This window comes from Ambystoma mexicanum, chromosome 13, assembly GCF_040938575.1.
Source record: "Ambystoma mexicanum isolate Mex_15411 chromosome 13, UKY_AmexF1_1, whole genome shotgun sequence".
Classification (NCBI taxonomy): domain Eukaryota; kingdom Metazoa; phylum Chordata; class Amphibia; order Caudata; family Ambystomatidae; genus Ambystoma; species Ambystoma mexicanum.
Window position 1 is genome coordinate 557,389,005 of NC_090938.1, and position 18,152 is coordinate 557,407,156.

The following is an 18,152-nucleotide window of genomic DNA, read 5'->3' on the forward strand; positions in this document are numbered from 1 at the left end:
TGCTCTAGGATCTGCCCTGTGTAACCAATGTCAGCGATGACATCCTCGTCTACGGGAAAACTGAAGACGAACACAACGCATGATTAGCGGCAACATTTCAGCGCCTCCATGCTGAGAAGTGTGAATTAAGCAAACAAGAATTGTCATTTTTCAGGTACGTATTTAATGAAAACAGAGTATCCCCAGACCCTACAAAAGTCACTGACGTGAAGAATGCTGTATCATCCACCACTGTGTCTGAGGTACGCAGCTTTCGAGGGATGGCCACGTGTAGCGGAAGGTTCATTCTTGAACTAGCAGCGGATGCAGTCACACTCAGGCAACTCGCTAAGAAAAACATCACATGGGAGTAGAGAGATCAACATTAAGCAGCCTTCCAGCAAACAAAGGACTCCTTACTTGGGAGCATTACAGTGGTGTTTTTTGACACCACCAAGAACACTTGTGGATGCTAGTCCGGTGGGAATAGGTGCAGTGCTAACCCAAACCGATCCTGGTGGAACCGTCTGTCCGATTGCATTTGAGAAAGAGGCACTAGCCATCATGTGGGGTGCCAGCGCTTCCACGTATAAATCATAGGGCACACATCAAAATATTTACTGATCACCAGCCACTCAGAAGAATTTTCAATCTCCGGCACCCCATCCCTCGGCACGGATTGAGCAGTGGATGCTGTTCGAACCTTTCAATGTAGAAGTCGCATACAGGACTGGAGCCAATAACCCGGCTGACTTCCTGTCCCAAACTCCAGACCGGCAACACCAGGAGAAGGCAATGCCATGCAGGAAACCAATTAACATATCTGCCACATCGTTGTAGTGCCCGGCCAAAAACAATGAAACTGCAAGAGATCATCGAGGAGATGGAGAAAGGCATATGCCTGCAGATCCCCAAGGAGCCCTCCTAACTGGTGAATGGAGAAACTTCTTTACATCTATATCGCATTGCACGATGCCCACTCAAGAAATGCTACAGAGCTTGTTTGTCATCCGCCACAAGCTATCCCTCTCCCTGGAGAGCTTGGTGCTGAAAGGGCACAGAATCGTGATCCCGACGAGTTTGGAGGACAGGCGATATAACTGGCACACAAAGGGAATCATGGGGTGGTCAAAACGCAAGCATTCCTAAAGTCCTGCCTCTGGATGCCCCACATTAAAAGGACAGTGCTAGCCGTTGGGGGGCATGCATGGCATGCCAAGCACACCAGCGCCTAGCCCCGCCCAAACTCATTGCCAGCCCACCCTGCAGTCAACAACAGTGACTTATGTACAATAGCCAGTGAGGTTATATGTTTGTGACTATGGATGAGTTCACCAGGTGCTTGGAGGTGGACCCAGAGCGGTCTACGGATGCCGTCTCAGTGATCACAGCACTAGAAAAAATGTGTGCAGTGGATGGCATACTTAGCAAGATCAAAAGTGACAATGGACCTCATTTGAAAGGTTGAGGGCTGTAACCATCAGTCACCATCGAATAACTCTGTACTGGCCGCAGGCAAATGGAGACACCGAGAGATGTATGGCCTCAATCAATAAGGTTGTTAGGATCGCCAAGGATCATCAGAAACCATGGCTACCCGAAGTGTACCGGTTCCTCCGATCGTACCGGCAGACACAACCCACTTGTCAACCCAGGTGAGCCTGGCTACCCGGATGTTTGGGGTCCCCATACAAGTTGGGCTCCCCCTACATCAAACCTGGATGTCCCGAGAGTGAACAATGAGTGGGTAGAACAATCACGACAGGCCCCCAACTAACATGAAAGCCTGATATGGCATGCCACCCCAGTGGTCTCCAGGTTGGGGAGACAGCTTTGGTCAAGAACAAGTTACCCTAGGAAATTGGCTCTGTCCTATGAGTCTCAGCCATGGGCTATCGTGGGAAGAGAGTACGGCACGGCATGGTGACTGCATCCCGAGGTAGTGAGAAAGTGACCTGGAACTCCTCTCACTTTCAGAAAGTGCTGCCTCTGATGTGGAGAGAGCCAGAGGAAGTGGCACCCGAAACCAGTGAGGATGCCCCAGCAGGAACTGAGTCCCTGAGTGTGGGAGATGGTACTCCCTCCAGGGGAACGTACCTATGTACAGGGAAATCCCTGGACAGAGATCAAGGACCACCCAAACAGACAGATACGCTGTGCCAAGATGGTCAGCCTCACCAAGCCCTCCGGAGCAGACCGCAGCTGTCCACCAGGCTCTGAGGGAATCTATCCTCCATTGAATCTATCAACGCTCTGGAAGCAAGAGTCACCATTGAACTCTAGCTCCATGGGGTTTTCTTTTCTTTGAATTACCGTCTGTTTTCTTTCTTCACCCAATTTGGGGGGGGGTGTGATGTTGTCATGCGAAATGAGGGGGCCATGATACATGTATTTCCAAAGGGAATAAATAGGGGCAAAATGCCCAGGAAGATACCAGTGGGTCTTCTGACTGGATAAGTGTGTGCGTATTCTTTCCCCATCACTTCGCTCAGCGGGGTGGGCCCACCGAGCGGATATCATAATCGTGACCAGCGTGGTGTTTCTGTCCTTCTTGGAGGCCATCTTTAAATGTTCTCTTTTCTGTTTTTTGGTCCCTTTTCCATTTTGAATTCTGAATGCTTAGCACTTAAGGAGAATAAAGTCCAGGAGATGGAGCAGGATCAGAAGGTGGAAAAGAGCTAGAGAGGAAAGAGCTGAAGCTGAAGGGTGTTGAGGGAGACCTTCAGAGAGGTGGGCGGAGAAACATACAGAAGAGTTTGCAGAGAAGAAAGAGGATTAAAAGTGCAGCCAAGGGCGGCCAGTGGGAGAAAGAAAGATGAAGATCAGGCATATTATTCTCTGATAAAAGGGAGATGAGGCAAGCGGGAGGCATACGCATGTGGTGGGGAATTGAGGAGGGGTCAGGAGAGGCAAAAGAGGAAGATAGTGGTAGGGCGGGACAGGAAGAGGAAGTAGGCAATTTTTCATTAGGTGTAGGATAGATTGTCTTGAGCCATGGAGGAGGCAGACTAGAGCGGATGTGGAGTTGGGCAATAGAGTTAATGGCCCCATACCAGAAGAAGTGCACTACTGAACACAGGCAGCATACCAGTTTATCTGGCCAAAACCCTGGTGCAAGCTCTGGGGATTGAGTTGCAGGTACAGAACCATTCCTACTGCAGATGCCTAAACATAAGATGCAGGCATACCCAGCTCCAGGTTCTAATGGAGTAGAACCTACAGGAGATGAAGTAAAGAAAAATATGGCAGATCCCAGTCACTGAAACCAAGAACCAAGAAAGAGGTGCACTGACACTTAACCCCCCCCAGACTGTGAGTGACTAAGAAATTGACTAATGTTTCGGGGGGAGGGATCCGTTCAAAAAGTATTGTTTGTTGCTGAATTTAAAGATTTGTTCTGTGAACTCAAAGAACCCCTTTGTGTTAATGTTACATTAAGCGAAACTACGTAGTCGTGCTCGAGGGACAAGCCCTCAAACTATGTGTGTTAACCAAAGGACACGCGAACACTTGGCTATTGATTCTGATATATAATAAAGATAGGAACGATACCTACCAATGGGTTACCTGAAAAGGAAGAAGCAAGTCACTTGGAATCCCGAGGAGGGGCCCAGCTAGGGGAGGCCACCAAACATAAGGAACCCTGAGAGTTAGAGGAGAGGATGGGGCTGTTCCTGTATGCCAACCGAGATCTGCATTACACCTATCGGGAATAAACCCATACTTAAGCCTTGCTAACCGTGTCTAAGCAATTTTGATCTTGCTCGGCTTGGTGGCAGGCTTTCATGGAAATGTCATAGATTCCAACCCTGTCTACCTCCTCGGAATCCTTCCAAGAGCTAAGAGTCATGTATGTATGAGAACCCCCATGAAACCCCAAGAATCATATGCCTATCTTAAGTCAGCGCCTAGAAGAACATCTAGCCCTTCAGAGCCACACCATACTTATGAATCTTGTCAGGCATTTTTGATGTGAAGCTGATGAAGTTTTAATAAAATGTGCGTGACCTTCGAGGGATAAGCATACAGTGGCGCAAAGTTCTCTAAGAAAAGTGGCACAACTACTTATAGTCATCAGTGATCTGGGGCAATGTGCTGCCAATGACACTGAGTCAGGGCCTATCTTTACTTTCTTAAAGGACATAATTGTGTGTTTTTTAAAAATAAATACCATGTAAAAGGGTAAGTGTGAGGCCAAATAGAAATGTCCCGTCATGTATTCCTCAAATTGACAAACCTCTCTTTCTCTCTAAGAGATACAGTCTCAGCTAACCAGTCTCCACCATGGAATGGGCTCCTTCCTGGTCTTTGTGGGCTTGAATGGTACCAAAGAAGAACTGGGACTTGTCTCAACCAACTACTGGATCTACAAGGATAGCGATCTGGACAGCATGTAAGTGACGCAATACCGAGGGGAAGGGAAGGAGGCTGGCCTAGCATGGTCTAATACATGACCTAATATACTGACTGCTGGTGGGACGGCAAAATACTTACCTCTCCCAAAGGTCAGTCTAACCTCTAGCCAGTTCTAGATATGAAGAGTTCTAGGCAGTCCCTATAGGTCTACAGGGGGCGCTTCAGAAAGGAGTCTACATTTACCACTGAGGACCAGGTCATGATGATTGGATACGGTCACAAGGCGTTCGAGAAGAAGTCATGTCTTTAACACGCCCCTAATAACTTAATTGCTAGACCATGCCACCTCTCTGTTTAGATTTGGAGTGAGGAGTGGGGGGGGGAAGACCTCCAATATGACGTGTGCCTTCCTTTGATGGTACAGTTTTCTAACAAAAGCGAACAGGGGCCAGAAACCGACACGATGGAAGGGGGAGATCCCAGAGATTGTAGACGGGGAGCTGCTGGTTTTGGCATGGCTTCAGTGGCACTGTAAGCTAACTGAGTGATAGGATCAATTGACTGGGGCTCTTATTGGATAGATAAATAAGAATGAATATACTGGATAGTAAAGGCAGATAATGTTGGGCAGGTTGCGATGAAGCCCTGTAGGAGGAGCAGTAAGGGTACAAGGATGAACATGGTCTGACCGCCACGTTGTTGGGGTGATCTTGAGTCTACCATGATAGAGGATAGCAGTTGGCATGGGCACCTGGCGGAGGGATAATGAAGAGTTGGCAGATCAGGTCCTGAGCAGGTGCACAAATAAGGACTGGAAGATGTTGATGAATGGGAGAATGCACCATATATATTGCATAGACCTAACGTATGAAACCAGGCCCCAAATGTTATCCCAATGAGGAACGGCAGGGCGATGCTCACAAGAGAAGGCGCGCACAGTTTGAAGAGTAATGTAAAGCAGTTTCTGCTGTTCAATTGGATGGAGCAATAAGGGATGGCAGGCTAGGCCAAGGCTTCTGAGAGAACAAAACTCTCAGGTTGAGGTGTGACCACCCCTCCACCCCCCATTATAAATTCCCTTCTGTACCCATGGAATGTACAAATAAGGTGCAAAATAATTGGGTGAGGTGGTTATGGAGTATTAATGACCCACAGGTTCAGGTGGAGTCTTGAGCATGGAATGAGGTTTTCTTGGCATATGGAAAGAAGAGCAACATCATGTTAATTTGACGGCACAGCCATACATGTGTTCAAGTTAAGAATCACTGCTCCCCATCGTGGCTGCCCAGCAGCAGACCTCACTGAGCACCCCAAGCGACCTGGACTCCATCAGTAAGACTGGGGAGATTGGGTCCCCGCGGATCACAGGCCCTGGACCTAGACTTCTCTGACAATCATCTGGAATGCACACTGCTTTCACCTTCATTACGCCGCCCACTCCCCTGACATAGGAGTCCAATGAGCACGCCAGAATCAGCATTCCATCAGCGGGGTTGGAAGTGGAACAGGCACCCCCTCAAATCTCCCTCTCCAGGGCGTCCAGCACATGTGTCGGCCAGGCGAAGGTCAGCTTGGTAAAGGGCCTACCTGTTTGCCTGTTCACCTGGCTCACCCTCTTTGCCCCTTTCCTCACAATGGTAGATTCCATCAGGATCCAAGGACGATGATTAGAACTACCCCATCCAAGACCCCATAACTGCATTATCTAGCCTACTTTGGTCTATATCGAGTCACTAGAAAATGCAATTGACGGCTAGGCGTTCTTTTTTAATTTTCCGGTCACTATCACACAATTTATTAATTTGTTGCTTACCATCTCCTTTTATTTGATGTTTAATCACAATCCACCGATTGCTTAACTTGGTTGTTGTTAGTGGGATACTGTGCATCATGTTTACCAACACCTGAATATCAAGTAGACCGTGATTTCATTGCCCCTCTCTTATATCTACTGGGTCCCTCATTTTTTCTTACCTGATACCCACTCACCTCTGCTCCTCTACACACCATGCTGCTTGACATCATCACCCTCGTCACTTGACTCTCCCTCCCCTAATAATGGCCATTCCATGAGTAGCCTCGCAGTATCCCATGTGATACAGTGCCCTGCCTGACATCACTGGTGGATGATGGGGTTGCCAAGGAGACCTGCTGTTGCCACAATCCAGGCGATGCTGGACATGGGGCAGCATGAGGAGAATCCCATGGCTATCCCCCACTATGCCACCCATGGGAGGCACAGGTGCATCCCATCGCCACTTTAAAAGCTACTGTCCCTTCAAGCGATCTATGAGGGGTGGTCCCACTGAGCAGGGAGTGCCTGTACACCCAGCCCTGCCAACGCAGCTGACAAATGACATTAGAAATGTTGAAACAAGCTGTAAGCCATTCACGCAGCCAAACCACAGAAGGATTGAATGGAACCCAAACTAAGAGCGAGAACTCCACATGTACTTAAAGCCTGTTAGGCTAAGGGAGTCCTCCCAGAAGGCTGAAGCAGGGTCTACCAAGCAGAGAGAGGACCACCCATGTGGAGAGACTAACCATCCCCCAGTTTAACATCAAAGCTGCAAGCGGTTCATCTTCAGGGGCAGGGTCCCATCAACCAATCTCCATACCAATTGCATAAGGAGACCCATTTGAGTTCACTTATGCCAGGAAGAGACTGGGATGTGAGTCAAACCCCTATAGAACAAAGTGCCTGTGGCAGAAGCCAGTGGGAGTTTGGAGAAGGTGCCTATTTGGTGATGTCCGGAGAAGAACGCAAGAGGAGCAGAGAAAGGAGGCAGAAGGCCAGAGGTGGAATCCAGGAGCCTGGGAAGAGTAGGAGCCCGAGGATGGGGCAAGGAAGTTACGGAATGTTGTAGGAGAGGCACAGGGTGCAGGTAGAGAACTGCCAAGGCTCTTTGGAGAGAAAATCCCATGGTGCAGTGGGGGGGGGGAGGCCCAGAGATCTGGGGGGAAAAAGGCCCAGGAGAATGGGGGAAAGAGAGAGACTCAGGAGGCTCGGCACTGAAGGACCCAGGGATCTGGAGATACAAAGGCCCAAGGTTCCGGGGAGCAAAGACCTAGATATTGGAGAAGGACCCATGTGTGGGGAGAAAAACACCCAGTAGGCTGAGAAGAGGGTTCCAGGAGGTCGAAAAACCAAGTAAGCTGGGAAGACATAGACCAAGGAAGCTGGGAAGAGAGTGACCCAGGAGTCTGGGGAGAGCAAGCCCCAGGAGCTTGAGGAAAGAGACACGTGAAGCTGAGGAGAGAGATGCAAGAGGAAGGACGGAGAGTGACCCAGGAGGTTAGGGAGAGAGAGCATCCCAAGAAGCTGGGGAAAGAGAGACACAGTGGGTTGGGTGAGACTACGGTGGCTGTGTGCAGAGGTTGGGCAGAAAGATAAGCAGGAGATTGAGAAGAAGGGGTAAAGAAGCCATCCTTCAATAGAAAGATGCCTAAGGAGGAGGTGCTAAAGCGAAGGAGCAGAACAGCTCAAGGATGTTTAAACAGATGGCAGATCAGAGTGAAAAGGTGAAGTGGAGAACCACCAGAAATCGGACAGAGAAGGAGGAAGAAAGGAAAGTCCGGGGAATGTAGAAGAACAGGAGAGAAGATGTAGGGCAAATCCTGGGAGCAATGACCCTGAAGCGAATCGTCAAGGAAATGCAGAAGAATCATGAGGATTAAGATAACGAGAAGGAAGAAACAGAGTGACCCCCAGTAAGAGCCTCTGGCAGCACAATGAGGTGGAGCGAGAGCTTGGGTTGTAGAACCCTGAGTGAAAGGGGGTGCTGGAAGGCCTGCAGAGTAACCCATGAAGACCTTACGGTGGTCCCCTGTCTTCTTATGGATGCAAGCCTTGGTTTATGGCCAGTTCCAACGTGAAGCCAACTACATAATCAACCATCAGACATTGGTACATACCCGAGACCATGGAGAAGACTCCACACCGAACAGTACCGGCACTACAGCATTGCCAAGAAGCCTACAGACGTAAGAGGCTTTACTTACAGATTAAAGTGGCAAGATTTCAAGAGACATTTGCGAATTCTGGACTACTTCATGCTTTATTTGGGACACTCGGTATCTACTCCAACATTTGCTTGTGTTTGGTTAAAGCCACGGGAAGGACCAGGACCTGGCACTACTAAGATGGAAGAACGTTTACTATCGAACGTCCGGTGAGAGACTGATGTATATTTTGGGCATGACTGTCCTGACCATGACTGAGTTACGTTTTGCACATTGTTTATCCTGGGGAGAGTTGCTTTAGTTTGTCCTTATTACCATTATAAAGACATCAACAAAACCTAGTCCATGTCTGTTTCATAGCTGATCCTTGTATACTTTGTAACAGACCCAACCTTTCCCCTACCCACTCTTTAACCCCAACCTGGCTTCTCTCTCTGACCACCATAACATGGCTTGTAGCTTCATTAGCCTTCACCCCAACCCCAGGTTTGGAGTACCCTGTTCATCCAACAGTGGAAGACAACCAGGGGGCAAGACACTTGCAGCAAGTTCTGCACTCTTGACCAGATTATCTCCTACAAAGAATCCATCCCTGGCTACCCTCACACGCCCTTTTCTCTGCTAAATACAGCTTCTACACAAACCATCCGCTCATCTCTATGCATCCACCCCACAAACTCTCCATCACACCCAGGCCATGCTGTTGCTGCCCTTTGCCCATGCTCAGTCGCCTGCACTTTCTCTCGCCTATTATATTTGCACTATACTTCCCTTCAAAATCTATAACATGATGGACACATTGACTGCCCTCTAATCTCACCTGTCCTGCTTTATTCCATCCCCCACTTCCCACTTCCACATCAATCCGCAGGTCTCTCTTCCCAACCTCACCCACTGAGCTAGCTCCCAGCCTCCAGCCATCATCTTGTGTTGCTGTGTACTTGTTGTGCCACAGGTAATCAAATAATAATAATGTGTTTTTATATAGCACTTTAATCTGAAGTGCTTTACATAGGACATAGTTACATACATTAGTTTTTATTACCCAATCGAAATTGGTACTCATTTATCGACCTCGGAAGGATGAAAAGCTGAATTGGCTTGGCTGGGATTCGAACCTGCGACCTGCAAACACAGATCACAGCAACAAGCGTTTAATCCACTGAGCCATTTTACCTTGCACTTATCACCTTCTATTACCTCTCCTCTATCGTCAACATCACATCCACCTCTTGGATCTTTCCTGGCTTATCCAAAATAGTACAGATCACAGCAACAAGCGTTTAATCCACTGAGCCATTTTACCTTGCACTCATCACCTTCTATTACCTCTCCCCTATCGTCAACATCACATCCACCTCTTGGATCTTTCCTGGCTTATCCAAAATAGTAACTGTCCTACCCAGACAACCAGACCAATTGCTGGCCTGTCTCTCTTTTCCCTCACTACTGAACATTTTTTGAAGGCTGTGTTACTCAAAATCACTGCCTTCCTGGGGACCAACAGCATAGACAAAACCTTTGAGTCAGAACAAAATCAAGAAGCAGGTCTCCTCCCGATTCCCTTCCCTATGGACTCACCCCTTATCCTGCAAAAGGTAATGGAACATATGATGTAATATAATCGAGTCTTGAGTCTGCCATCTGGTTCCCTTGGTTTAGTTTAGTTTATTATTTATATGGCGCGCCATACCCTGGGGCATCAGGGCACAAGCAGACAAGGATATGCTCAACTTAGTTACAAGTACATGATAAGTAGGAACAAATACAGACATCAACAATGTTACAATAGGCAGGTATGTACAAGGAAAGGTCAGGGTCAAGGAACAAAGGGTAACAAGATGCATGTTTCCTGCATAGTCATAGGGTAGTAATATACAGTTATGTACAGTGTGACATATCAGGTCACCAATGTCAGAGTGATGGGCTGCGCACGGAGCTTCAATCGCATGGTAAGTAGGCTCCAGGAGCAGGGAGTGGGAGTCAATGGAGGAGCATTTAAAGGGTCATGTAGGTTTGAGTAGCTAGATGTCATTGGCTCTCAGCCACCTAGTTAGGTTCGTCTGAAATTGGCGAAGAGCTGAGGTTCTCTGATGTCATGGGGGAGGGAGTTCCATAACTGCGCAGCCTTGACTGGGAAGCTATGGCCTCCTACAGTGGAGAGTTTGAAGCACGGAACTTGGAGGCAGTTTGCGTTGGCTGTTCTTGTTGGTCTGGAAGAGGTTCTTTTACATAACCTGTCCATGAGGTAGGGTGGAGCTTTATTATTGAGGCATTTGTGGGTGAGGGAAGCGATCTTGAGTTGAATTTTAACAAAGGTGGAAAGCCATTTGTGTTCTCTTCTTATAGAGGATATATGCTCATTTCTGTTAATCTTGAGTGCTGCTCTCAAGGCATTGTTCTGGAGGACTTGAATTGTGTGGATGGTCTGTTTATTTGCCCCAATATAGAGTCCGTTACAATAATCCAATTTGGATAGTATAAGGGCTCTGGCAAGTATAATGCAGCTGTCTGTGGAGAGGAATTGTTTACTCGCTCTGATAAGTTTGTATGTGTGTGCTGTGGCAGAGGCTAGAGAGTTAACTTGTTTGGTAAAGTTCATGGTGGCGTCTAGGTAGAATCCTAGGGTTTTCACTTTGTTAGCTACTTTTATGTTGTTCCCATCAATAATGAAGTTGGCATAATCAGGGCTGAGTTTGGATACATAGGTTGGGGTACCTAGGATGATAAGCTCGGTTTTATCATCGTTCAGGCATAGGCCGTGTGTGGCCATCCATGCCTGAACGATGCTATAGATTCTGTTCACTAGGGCCAGATCCTTGGCGTAAACTCCTGAGAGCGGGAGGAGGATCTGGGTATCGTCTGTGTAGTTGGTGTAGGCGATACCCAGATGATCCATTTCATCAAAGAGGGGCTTTGTGAAAATATTGTAGAGGGTGGGTGACACACACGATCCTTGTGGTACACCGCATGTTATAGGGATTGGATCTGCTGAGGCTGATGGAGCGAAGACTCTCATAGTCCGGTTACTCAGAAATGACTTGATCCATGTTATAGCCTCTTTTGAGAAGTGGGCTGCAGAGTCGAGGTGACTACATAGGACTGTGTGGTCAACTAAGTCGAATGCTGCTGATAGGTCCAGAAGGAGGAGTAGGGCTGCTTGGCCATTATCTCTGCATTCGTCTATTTGGGCCTTAAGATCTATTAGAGCTGTCTCAGTCCCATGTTGCGGGCGGAATCCTGATTGGCGGGTTCCGAGTAGGTGGTTGGGCTCTAGGAAGTTTTGTATTTGCATGTAAGCCACTTTGTCTAGAATTTTTAGAAGAAAGGGCACAGTCGTGATGGGCCTGAAGTTTGTGGGAATGGCAGGGTCGAGGGTTTGTTTCTTTAATAGTGGCAGTACCCAAGACTCTTTTAGGTTATTCGGTACTGTGCCTGTAGTAAAGGAGGAGTTGATAAGTTTGGTTATGAATGGCGATAGTTCTCTCGCAGCATCCTTGATAAGTTGTGCTGGACATTGGTCGCCTTTGCAGTTGGACGGTTTAAGTCCCAGAATGACCTTTTCTACATCAATGGTCGATACCTTAGAAAAGCAGAATCGGGCTTCTTGATTAGGCTGTGGTGGTGGCGCTAAGCTCTGAGGGATGTGAGGCATTAGGGATGCCTTCTTGAGAGCAATTTTTGTTTGTAAATTAGCTACTTTATTTGCTAAGGCAAGTTGTATACTGGAGCAACATTTTTTGTCCTTGGTGCAGTTTTCTTGAGGTACAACGGGAGTTTCCAATTCTTTCAGAATGCTGAACAGTTCTCTGACACTAGATTTCGATTTAGATATTCTAGTATTATAAGTTTCCTGTTTGGCTAATAGTATTTCTTTCTTGTATTGGGAGGAGGCTTTGGAGAGGTTGAGTTTATTTTCGACTGATGGGGAGAGTCTCCAAATGGTTTCAAGTTTTCTTTTGGTCAGCCTGAGATTTTTTAGATGAGGCGTGAACCATGTGTTGAGGTGTTTTTTCGGTTTGCTATTTCTTAGTTTGAGCGGAGCTATGTGGTCGAGGGCTGAGTTCATAGCTTCATTATACTGTTCAACTAACAGATTAGGGTCCATAATGTCTGGTAGTGAGTTCAATTTAGGTATTATGACGGGCATCAGATTTTCCGCTGTCATGAGGATTTTGTTCCTCGTGGGCAAGGGTGGGGCAAGTGAGGATTGGGCAGTAGCAGGGTTGGTCGTCACTGTGAATAATAGCAGGTGGTGGTCAGTCCAGATCTGAGGTACGGAATCCGTGATATTTACTTCGCAATTATGATCTGCTATCCAATCAAGGATACAACCTTTATTCTGGGTGGGTAATTTAACTTTCTGTGACAATCCCAGCTCTTTCAGGGTCAGGGCAATTGCTGTAGATTGGATATCCTTAGTGTCATTATAGCCTAGATTTAAGTCTCCTAGCGCTATTGTTTGGGATGTATTTTGTAGGTTATTGGACAGGGATGTCGAGATGTCCTCAGCGAAGGTTCCAATAGGACCTGGTGGTCTGTAGATAAGGATGATGTTTAGAGTTTGTGAGTTAGCGATGGCTATTTTGACCGGGAGGCATTCACAGGATTTCATAGTGGTGGTTGTGATAATTCTCATGTCTAGGCTGATTTTAGCTATGATTGCTAGGCCTCCACCTCAGGAGGTATGTCTGTCCACTCGTAGAATTGTATAGTTGTCCGGGACTGCTAATGATAAGGCAGGGCCTGCCGCATCATGTAGCCAGGATTCTGAGATGGCCAGGAAGTCTAGGTTGTCTGTAAGAATGATATCTGATATCTCTGTTGCATGTGCGACTAGAGACCTGGCGTTTATAAGCGCTCCTTTGAGATAAGGTTTGTGGCTTTCTAAGTTAGGGCAGGTAGTATTATGACTATCTTTAGCTGTCTGTTTGGTGCTGTTTAGTATAGGTCTATTGGGATTGGAATGTTTCCTGGTGGGTTCTCCAGTAACCTTCAAGGGTAACTGTTTTTTTTTTTGGGAGATTTAGTAGTTCAACTTTCTTAGCTGGTGGCTCATGCAGTTTGGACAGGCAAGCGCGTAATCTTAGGTTTCTCTCTACAGTATTAGATGGCCTTTGTATAGTGGTACTATCTTGATATTGGTTCATTTTAAGTCCTGTATTAGGTTGTTGTGTGTCGAGCATGATGGGGTAGGTGAGATGGGTGGGATAGGACGTGGCGCAGAGACTCAAAATGTTAGCTTTGGTGGTCAAGCTAAGTGTTTGTACTCCTAGTAGGATGGAGAAGGTAATATACAGTGGTATCCAAGGTGACCTGTAGGCGAGACCCAGGGTGTACATGCTAAGTGGCTGAATAGAGGCAGGCTAGGTGCAATTTCAGTTGTCAGAATGCAATTTAAAATGGCTAAGTACAGGCAGGCTAAATGCGACTGTCAGGCTAGGTGCGATTTCAGTTGTTGGAATACAATTAAAAAATGGTTTGGTGTGCACTAGTGACAGTGTATCTCTCAACTGATCTCCAGCCATTTTTACCAAATCTTTTGATGAGTTCCGTATATTCTCAGTTCTAAGGAGCACCATCAGTCCATCCCTTCTTTTCACCTTGATACATGAGGGGTCTCTCTGATCCCTCATTTGGTTGCTTTATCTCTTTTGGCGATTATCAATGCAGTTATTATGCATTTTTTCTCCCATCTTCTAGATTCGTTTTCCCCACAGTGCCAGTTTGGAACAAACCAGAATTAGGTGGCTAGTTTTCCTTGATAATAGTGTCAGAGAAATAGTGTGTGTGTACACTAGAGGCCCGATTCATGAAATTAGTTGCAAGGTAAATAGGGACTTTGCGCGCTAAACAGAGCGCAAAATCCTGTTTGTCGATTCATGGCATCGACTGTGCTGCACTTTTTTGTACTTTGCAGGGACCTAGGTACATCACTGCGTGCAGACATAATGCAGAGCATGGGCGTGGCTTGCGGAGAGGGCAAGGAAGGGGGTGTAACTCGTAAAATGAGGAAGAACAAGGGAAAATATGGCCTTTACGATGCCATCGCACACCCACTATTGCACAGAACGATATGTGTTCATGTGTCCGAGCGTGCAACCTCCCAGCAGAGAAATGGCAATGCAAAGCCCTCATTCTATCCGCCACCCGAAGGCAGGCGTACAGACACTTGCGCATAGGATTCACTGAATAGAGGTAAGATCGGGTGTCGGTTTTAGGGGTGTGTGTACACAGCCGGGGTTCTGATCTAATTTAGGGGTGTGCGTACACAGTGTAGCGGGTTGCAGGAACAGTTTACGGGGGTTCGCACACAGATTTTCCTAGTTTTCCCAAGTTACAATTAATCGTATGCATGTTGTCGGGGTGCCGGTAACAGTTACGTGGACCCTTCGCAGGCTCTCTGAGATACAGGCCTGCTTCTGTGGGACTCCAAGCACTGTTTTAAGGGTACATGTATTCGCGATCGGGGCTGTATGCAAAGCTAGCTGTTTCTGGCTTTTTTTGCTTTTGCGTGGGGTCGTGATGGGGGTGTTCTGGCCTGACTTGCATTACAGTTACTTTTCGCGAACAATTCCATGAATACACGGGATGTGGAGAAAAACATCTGCGTGCAGGCTCGCGCAGGGTCATTCTTGGCACGCAGGCTTTGCAGGATCTCTGCACACTATTCCATGAACCAGGCCCCAGGTATGTGTGTGACTAGACTGTATTTAACGTGGGGGATAGTTGCATTCTAATACTGGAGGTGGTGTGCAGAGTATGTAGGACAGGTAGTATGTGTACAGCTAGACTGAATATGTCGTGGGGTTAGCTGCATTCTAATTAATTATGGTGCTGTACAGTGAGTAGGGGTATGTGGGATTAGGTGTGCAGCTAGGCTGAATTGATCATGGGTGATAGCTGCATTCTAAAGGTCGTTGCGATGTGCACAGTGGTAACAGATTATGTGTGAAACTAGACCAAATTGATTGTGGGGGATAGCTGCATACTAGTATTTTAGGCTAATCTTCATAATTCTATCTAAATCTGATGAACAATTGTTAAGAATCGGGCGAAGCACAATTCAAAACAGTGGCTAGCTATAAGGCGCAGCACTGTTCAATTCAAGTTAGCTATGGGACGAAACACAATGGCTAGCTGTGCGTGCTTTAATAAATGGTTATCTTTTCTATAACGGGACACTTGCAGCTTTCCATTGTAGGAAGGAAAATCCTTTTCCAAGATGGCCTCCATGGAAAGGGAAGGTGGGGCTCCGTACAGAGCCCCTCTTCCCTTTCCATGGCGGCCTGCTGGAGGTGAGGGGAAGGAGCAGAGCTGGCAAAAAAAGGTAAGTAGGAGAGTCAGGGGGGAGGAGAAAAGAAAAAACAAGAGTGACGGAAGCTGGGGGGAAGATGGCGGTGTGGGAATCCAGCTGTCAGATGGCTTGGAATGTGGGCTGGTACCGGCAGTTGAATTCTGCCTACCTAGCCATATGATTCCCTGGCTCCAAAGTCTTTCTTTAGTTTGATTAGTTTGGTATTACTCAGAAAAGTCTGTTGCTTTATACCGATCAAGATGGTGAGGTATTTTTTGGGACGCTCTGTGATTTTTTAAGGGATAAGTGTCTGGTATCACCTCCTGGCCTCCTTTTACTGGGAGAAATGCAGACTTGTCCCAGTTTATTCTTAACCCGCAGTGGCGTCCGAATTCCTGGACAAGGTCCTAACCATTGAGCTCGACACTTTAGGGTTTCCCAAGTATATCAGATGAGCGATATTCTCTCCTCCTGGCCACCTGAACTCCCTGAATGTCTGAACTCTCCCCCCTGCACTCTGTGTTCCTAAGCACTTCTCAACCTATCACTGCCCTGTTCTCCTTTTTGCTGCACCCCATTCGTGCTCCTTTCCCGGCTTTATGCGCCTTTCCACTGGAACACCCTCCCTCCTGAAATAAAAAACATCAACATTGTTCATGGTTCAAAGTGCCTCTCCCGCTCTCTGGTGATGTCCCCCCACCTCTTAGTGATCAACCACACTTCCGCTTTGAGGTCCCTGATAATACTGTACACAGCTATGAATGATGCTTAGGATTGTATCTGTCCATCTGTAATGGCCCCAGGACGAAATGCCAGTGTGTCTTCTTCCCCATCTGCTCATCTCCCCATAGCGACTCCTACCCCACCGCCTAAAGCACACCAGGCTTTTAGGGAATCCCTGTTTTATGCACTCGCCCCATTCTCTTATAAATATAAACACAAACTGAGTCTCCCATGATTTAGAGAGGCGAGGACTGACTAGTGGAATAGGTTCTATGTGATAAAGTCGCCAGGTAGGTGACTTTTTTTTTAACCCGACCCCTAAAATTCTTTCCCCATACATTCTAGGGTGGAGTATAATTATGTACTATTGCCTCCAATTCCAGAATATTTGGGGAAAGGGTTTGATTTTCTGGAGGGTGCATTTGTAGGGAAGGGTTGCCACCTGGCGGGCATTTCCCAGGTGACATTATTTATTTTATTTATTTATGTATTTATTACATTTATATAGCACACAAAGCAGCCCTGGGGCATCGGGGCACTGTTACAAGCAGCCTTACTTAGTTACATGAAGAGAACAGAAAGGGGGGAGGGAACAGGGGAAACAAAAAGAAACAGCCTGAAAGCGGTTCGTGGTTACAGTGAACCTGATAGCAGTATGGTAATCACTGGATACTGGAATAAGGATCGAAGGCTGAAATATGACAGCAAGAGGGTGATGAGATGAGGACTGATGGGCTGCGGTCTGGCTCAAAGAAGTTGGTGAGAAAAGGATTCGGAGCATGGCTTTCATTTACCGGGGTCGATGCAATAAGGACCGGTACATAGATAGATTTCCCCAAGGTGTTGCCGAGAGAATAACCAAAAGGTTGAGTTATGGTGACTCCAATGAGTTGTTGAAATAAGAATGGACAGGTAGAGCTAAGGCTCCCAGGAGTTGGTTAGATAAGGGCCAATAGACAGAATTAGATCTCCAAGTATTTGGCGAGGTATAAACCAGCAGGATGAGATGTGGCCCTAACAGGTTGGTGAGATAAAAGCTGGTTGTTTGGCTTATGATGCCATGGTGTTAATAAGATAACCAGCAAGGCTTGTTTGTACGCAATCGATGGCATCAAGAGCGGTGGGTTGAGTTATGCCTCAAAGGGAATAGTAAGATATTGGCTGAAAGGTGGCTGTATTGCTCCAAGGTGTTGTGAGATGAGGGCCAGAAGATACAGGTGCACGGCAGACAGACAGAGACAGCATGGATTGGTGGTGCTCTCTCAGCTGCATTACATTTTTTACTTTGTCCCATACAGGATGCGTAACTTTGCAGCCCTGAGAAAGGAGGAGGTGCCTGACAATATCCCCATGATGTTCATCACCTTCCCTTCAGCAAAAGACTCCACATACCATCAAAGGCATCCAGGTAGGTATCCTCATCAGTCTCTGGATGATAGCTCAGGTAAAATGTGTTTGCCTTGGAAACAAGACGATGCGAAGCAGAAGCAACACAGGTTCGATTCCCGGGTCCGCTCTTTGAAACCTCTGGGTATTAAGCACGTTATAAATAACCAATTACAATTACAATCACACTCCCAACCTCCTGAGACCAATGTGGCACCTAAGCATAGGGTCATGAAGAACCTCCCCAACCTCCACCACCATACCCCTTCTTTCACACATTCATCAAACATTTAAAGATATCTGGGTATACATGCTCCCCATCTGCTTTATCCATTAGAAAAAGGAACTTGGCAGTCAGACATCCCCAGCTGCACCCAGTCTTTACCCTAACCAAATTATATCGGCGTAGGACATTCAACGACACTCCGCAAAGTCCATCCAAACCTGA

The 18,152-nt window shown here is 47.0% G+C and overlaps 1 protein-coding gene across 1 annotated transcript in view; it reads left to right on the forward strand.

Annotated features, from left to right (window-relative positions):
- LOC138521474 (all-trans-retinol 13,14-reductase-like) overlaps positions 1-18,152 on the forward strand; it is a 194,836-nt gene that overhangs the window by 93,597 nt on the left and 83,087 nt on the right. The window contains exons 7-8 of the mRNA XM_069634354.1: positions 4,234-4,372; positions 17,617-17,726. Coding sequence (XP_069490455.1) covers positions 4,234-4,372; positions 17,617-17,726 — 249 coding nt within the window. The remainder of the gene's footprint in view (positions 1-4,233; positions 4,373-17,616; positions 17,727-18,152) is intronic.